A 6,815-nucleotide genomic window follows, 5' to 3' on the forward strand; every position below is an offset into this window, starting at 1 on the left:
TTTATATGACAGTTGGGGAAAACTATAGACTTTATTATTTGGTTTATATGACAGTTGGGGAAAAAGGAAAAACTGTAGGGATAGAAATTAAAGCACTGATTCCCAGGAGCTGGAGGGGAAGAGGGGAATATTGACTGAAAAGGAACATGAGAACACATTTTGGGTAACTGTAGTGATTACACAAGTGTATGAGTTCATCAAAATTCAACAGACCATATACCCGAAAAGGATAAATATTCCCCTACGTAAATTTAACCTCAATGTACCTGATTTTAAAAATGTCCTATTACAAGAACCTTGTTAAAGGATGAGTTAAATGTAATTAAATATGCTAGAGTTTCTGAACTCTGTCTCTTTTTCCCTTCTTTGATTACTTAAAAAAATTTTTTTTAAGTTTATTTATTTTGAGAGAGAGAGAGAGAGAGAGAGAGAGAGAGAGAGAGAGAACAAGTGGGGGGAGGGGCAGAGAGAAGGATAGACAGAATCCCAAGCAGGCTCCACACCATCAGTGCCATGGCCAATGCAGGGCCCAAACTCAGGAATGTGAGATCGTGACCTGAGCCGAGATCAAGAGTCATAGGCTAACTGACTGCGCCACCAAGGCACCCCATCCCTTGCTCTGATTATTAAGGCGGGTTACTCTGTTCTATTTCATGCTTCTTCTCCAATCTTCCAGGAATTTTCAAAGATTACCTAACAACTCCAGTGTCTCAAAAACACATGCGTGTTTTCTTTATCCTGAAATAGTTTCCTATACTTAAAAAAAAGTCTCAACTCCATTCCTTATACCATTGCCAGTTTTAAAGATTAAACTCTCTGAAAAGAAAGCAAAGTATCTTACTTACCATTTAATCTTTCATATGCTAACATAGCACTGTGTTCCCTCCAAACCTTGGGCCCTTTTCTGCAGTGTTCCTCTTCCTCGGTCTTGGAACAGAAATTTAAACTACATCCTACTACTCTGGGCTTCAGAGACTCCCAAATGAAATCAGGGAACTTTAGCCTTCTGTTAAGTCAATCATTCTGGACACTGAGGTACCCAGCCCCTTCTCTTCCCAGGGGCTGCTGCCTCAGGAGGTCACCAGAAGCCACTGTGCTGACAGTGGGCAATGTCAGGAAGAATATGGGTTGATGATAGTGTCGCATCTCAGCCCTGTTTGTTTTCATTGTTGCTGTTCGTTTGTGGTTTATTTTTATCTTGACAACTCTTCATTTTTTTTTTTAAGATTAGACTATAACTTTTGATTACCGATTTATAGTAAGAACTCAAACCGCAAAGTTTTAGAGATACAGATAACATCTTATTTGCCACTACATTAAGATCTAGTGTATTTTGGGGTGCCTGTGTGGCTCATCTGGTTAAGCATCCAACTCTGGATTTCAGCTCAGGTCATGATCTCACAGTCTTGGGATTGAGTCCCACATCCGGCTCAGTGCAGAGACTGAGTGGGATTCTATCTCCCTCTCTCTCTGTCCCTCCCCTGCTTGTGCGCTCTCTCTCTCTCTCTCTCTCTCTCTCTCTCTCTCTCTCAAAATAAATAAGCTTAAAAAAAAAAGAAAGATCTGGTGTACTTTGATTATTACTTGGGCTCTGAGGTCACCCATATAGCTCTCAGTCCTCCTCCTTGCTTTGGTGACTGAGATCTTACCCTCATCTGTCTGTTGTCCCATGGTCTTGCCAGGCTATAGTGTTACAATTTTGGAGGGTATGTTACTCCTTTCTCCTCAAAATTCTTTTTAAGTCCTCTCATAACTTTGGCGAGTGTCTACTCTTTGGCAGGAGCACACCTTCTATTTCTTAATCATGGGACCAGGAAACTGGCACATGTTTTTCAACATCATCCAAGGAGCTTTGATGGGTGGGTGGACTTTGGATCAGCTGAGGAGAAGAAGGAGGGCAAACAAAGGTGCCCAAGTAGGAATGGCCATCACAGGTTTGGGGATAGAAAAGCTTAGAGCCTGAGATAAGCCTTTCAAAATAAAGAACTAGAATACATGATCACAAAGGGTGGAGGAAGGAGGCCTGAGAAATGCAAATATGATATGAAATCTGATGCGGTGTTTGTATCGTCTGCCACCTTCAGCAAAAATGTTGAAAATGTGGCATGAAGATGACACATTGAGCGCAGTGCTAGTTGTCTCTTTCACTTGTCTGGTTCGGGAGGAGAAACTTTTCGATGAATTTGAATTAGAACTTTTACATTTTGACTATTTACTTCAAACCGTCATGGCAACTGTTTAACTCAGGTAGTAATATTTGTTTGTGAAATGCTCTCTGAGATTAATCTGATGAAAATATATGCAAATGCCAAGTATAACTTTAATCTTAAGCCTGTGGCTGAAAATGTTATTTTCCAAAGGCAAAAATTGATCTCTGTTGTAAAAGATTTTGGGGATTTGACTAACAGATCACCTTAGTTTGTTTTCTGTCTAGGACTGAAAGTCAGCTTTATCCTTTCTGTTTTTACTTTTATTTTTCTGTAGATTCTACATTATTCCTCTTCTCTTTTTTTGTATGTCACTATGAATGAAATATAAACCTATTTTTTCCGGAGTGGTTGGTGCTAACAGAATAGCATGATGTTTCCAGAAATTTCTTTTAATCATCCTGTGATTTCACACTTTTTTTGTGTGCTATTCTAATACAACATTACATTACTTGAAATATTTGGATTTATAAACCTCACTGAAAACTGCTAGAACAGAAGCCATCTTTTGTACTTATTATCATCCTATGCAGTCTGCCCTGTGTGTTTTTTAATGTGCAGGTAATATTAAATGAAGGAATGAACACAATTTACATAACATATTTTTCCATGTTGAAAGATAACATTATAAACAGTTACTTTTCTTTAAGTTTTATTTATTTATTTTCATTAAAGTCTAATTAACATACCATGTTATATTAGTTCTGGGTATACAACACAAGAAATACCTTTTCTCATGTTGAAGATTCTACAATCAATTTTAGGCTCTTCTATTGAGCTCCAATTTCCATAACCTTCTGTCCATATCCTGGGTTTAAAGGAGAGCATCCTAAGCTTTAGTACCTGTGGACTGAGGCTTAGGGTTGGAAAGAACCTTGCAGATGTTTTAGTAAGACTGTTATCATCTTACAAAGCTAAAAAACTTCCTCCAGATCACAAAGTGCCTAAAGTCAGAGCCCGAGTGAAGACTTGGCACATTTGGGTCTCAGTGCAGGACAAAGGTGACAATGCATCCTGCTAATGATCAGTTGCATACTATAGAAGCAAGAAAGGCCATCTGCCAAGAAAGGAGACCAGCTTAAAAACTGTTCATCATGGTGACAACTCTTCTCCACATTTATATAGGCCTGTCCACTTTGTTCTTGAGTTTTAAAAACCTTGATCTTAGAACAAGTGAGTAAGAAGAATGATCATCTTCCAGGACTACAAGTCTGATAAGATCTATCAGACTCGCTGATAGATCTTAAAGCATATGGATTCCTTTCCAGTTTTCTCATTGAGATATGGAGCTGAAGTCAGTTTTCCCACTCAGCAATGCAAGATACTATAGCAAAGATATGCAGATGTTTGAACTCAAAGTTTGAGAAACTAAGCTAAAACTGCCAATAGAATGTGATTTCTCAAAAAAAAAAAAAAAACCAAAAAACAAAAAAACGACGACGACAAAAACAAAAACAAACAAACAAACAAAAGAGTAACACATACCCACATCCTGGGAAGAACATAAGCACAGAGGCAGTACAGAATGTTAGATTTGTCAGGCAAATTACCTAACTTCTCTGGGCATTACTTCATCTGTAAAATGGAAATAATAATACCTCATTTTTAGTGTTGTTTCCAGAATTATATACAGTGATACAGAATGAAGCACATAGAACATGGCCTGGTATAGATTCAGAACTCAAATATTGGCTATTAACTTTAATATTTAACCTAGTGAAACTAAATTCTGCATACTCTTCCATAGATAAAGAGGGCAGTTACAACCAAGAGAACATGGCACTATAGAGGAAAATAAAATTCATCCAGTGGTACAAAGAGTTCTAAACAGGAAGAAAGCATGAGAAGAGAGGCAGTTTGTAATCAGAGCCAAACATTTAGACATTAATGGACATCTTCACTCAGTTATTTTTGTGGATGCAGCCATGATTAATTCTTCTACTGCTCCAATCAATTCCATTTATTGTCCAGACTCCCTGATAGACCTTAAAGCATATGGATTCCTTTCTAGCTATCTCATTGAGAAATGGACCTGAAGTCAGTTTTCCCACTCAGCAATGTAAGATATTATAGTAAAGATATGCAGATGTTTGAACTATGATGATATCTTATATTTCAAATTTTGGTGTGCATAGTTGTCTAAGCACTGACTATTCTTATCTTCTAAATAAATGAAGTCTTAAGACTTTTTCCTTTTTAAAAAATTTTTTTAATGTTTATTTATTTTTGAGACAGAGAGAAACAGAGCATGAATGGGGGAGGGTCAGAGAGAGAGGGAGACACAGAATCTGAAGCAGGCTCCAGGCTCTGAGCTGTCAGCACAGAGCCCGACGCGGGGCTCGAACTCACGGACCGTGAGATCATGACCTGAGCCAAAGTCGGACACTTAACTGGCTGAGCCACCCAAGTGCCCCAACTTTTTCCTTTTTTTAAAAAAATCTTTATGTATTTACTTTTGAGAGAGAGAGAGAGAGAGGGAAAGGAGCAGAGAGAGAATCCCAAGCAGGCTTCATGCTGTCAGCGTGGAGCCAGTTGTGGGCCTGAAGTCACAAATTGTGAGACCATGACCTGAGATGAAATCAAGAATCAGATGCTTAGCTGACTGAGCCACCCAAGCACTCATTTCTTAATGAGATAGAGAATCAGAGCTAAATCATGTATTAAACACCTAGACTTGCTAATCATTAATGTATATCAAGTCTATCAATGACAAATCTTCTAGATGCATCCTGAATTTCTTATGGTCAAAAGCAATACATTGACTTGTTTCTGCCTTTCATTATGGTTGACACTATTTAGGACCACAATAAATGCCTGTTTAATTGAACGTTCTGGGTTAAGTGGTTGTTCTGTATCATACTGTAAGTTGTTCATTTCTTTTTTTCCTACCACTTCTCATTTCCAGTTTGATCACTCATGGCTTTGGGACTCCAGCAATATGTGCAGCCCTAAGCACTTTCCAAACAGTCCTCAGTGAAATGCTGAACTACTTGGAAAAACACACTACCCACAAAAATGGCGGAGCGGCGGATTCTGGCCAAGGACATGCCAACTCGGAGAAAGCCCCCCTGCGGAAAACTTCAGAGGCTGCCGTGAAAGAGGGCAAAACAGAAAAGACAGACTAGCTGCATCAAACAGAATCTATTTCTAGAGTCTTGCTGCTGATATTTTTTCTAATATATATATCATTGAGGGTGATTAATCTTCAGTGGACCAAATCTCTACCCTACCCCAACCCTCCATAAAAAAAATAAAAATGGAAATGAAAAATGAAACAAAAAGGACAACCCCCCCAAAAAAAGAAAAAAAAAAGGAAAACAGCAGTGTAACCGTGTGATGAAATTGTCACTTTTTAATTTTATGTTATGATAAACTTTTTGTGCACGTAATTTATTGTTCTGGATTATAAACATCACAGTTTTTAAGCACTTCTGGACTCTGGAGAGGCAGCACATGCTTTTTCACATCTAACGGATGCACTTTCTTATCCAACTATGTAGTTAGGGATTAGAAAGCATGACCAACTGGAATCCATCACCAGTGCTTACAGCTCCAGTCTTTCTTCACTTAATTCCCTGGTAACAGAAGAGTGCCTCTTTCCATTAAATAGACCAGTCTGGCAATCAATCCATCAATAAATGCTTTGGGAACTGAAAAGGGCAGTCATGAATCTTTGTCCTGTGAATTGACAGAAATTCTAAAATTTTGGTCACCCCACTTATATTTTGGTTAAGCCCACTTAACTACCAGTGCCTTGGTGGTATTTCAAAATTCCAGAAAACTCTGCCCTCTTTATGTATGACCATTCCCACCCCACCCTAAGATCTACCCCCACTCCATAACTAAGAAGACACAGCGTAATATTGAAGAGATAAGAGATGAACTCTTCCATTCATTTTCTTTGCATCCCCAGCCTAAGAGTTCAAGGAAGTAGACTGCACTTAGTGGCTCTTGGCAGGATGGCTAAAGGAAAGGGTAGCTTTGCTGCTTTTGGCTCCTGAAGGAGAAGCAGTGGTATTGTGTTGCCTGGAAAAGCATGGAAATAAGAACAGTGATGTTTCCAGGAATCCTTGCCCCTCAGAGAGAGGAGAGGAGCCCAAGGGACTAGTGGAGGCTCCTTGAAGTGCTGGTGGTCAATGATTGTATGGTTAAAATATGAACCGTTTTTTTCTACCTTTGTGCTTCTTCTACATGCCTGATGGCTGTGTTCTAAACCTTTAGAGGCACAGAAGCATTCGGGTCTGTGTTCAATAAAGAAAACAAAACCAGAATGATCAGAGAAGACTTTTGCTTTTAAGATGCCTCCTTTTTTTATAGCTTGTTCTGTACCTTCATTGTCCTTTAGTTAAGACACTGAAAACGAGGTTCCTGGCTGCAAAGGCCAAGGGCTAATTGAATGAAAGTTTGGTCCATTTAAACCTGAACGTGTCAAGAAACCTGATTCGTACCACACTGTACTGACCTTTCTATTGTTAACAATTGTCAAACGTCTAGGCAAATAAAGATGTAGGTCATCGTCTATGAAAAAAATTATTTTAATAATATATGGACTCCTGATACTAAGGTTAGCATGAAAATATTGTCCTCTTCTTAACACATTTCAATTAC

General features: G+C 38.7%; 1 protein-coding gene across 1 annotated transcript in view; it reads left to right on the forward strand.

Moving 5' to 3' along the window:
• Positions 1–6,478, forward strand: part of TFAP2D (transcription factor AP-2 delta) — a 58,855-nt gene extending 52,377 nt beyond the window's left edge. Inside the window, exon 8 of the mRNA XM_040473745.1 lies at positions 5,113–6,478. Within this exon, the coding sequence (XP_040329679.1) occupies positions 5,113–5,332 (220 nt within the window). The 3' untranslated portion in view covers positions 5,333–6,478. The remainder of the gene's footprint in view (positions 1–5,112) is intronic.
• The last annotated feature ends 337 nt before the right edge of the window (positions 6,479–6,815 follow it).

Source organism: Herpailurus yagouaroundi, unplaced genomic scaffold (assembly GCF_014898765.1).
Source record: "Herpailurus yagouaroundi ecotype Mexico unplaced genomic scaffold, PumYag 139, whole genome shotgun sequence".
NCBI lineage: Eukaryota > Metazoa > Chordata > Mammalia > Carnivora > Felidae > Herpailurus > Herpailurus yagouaroundi.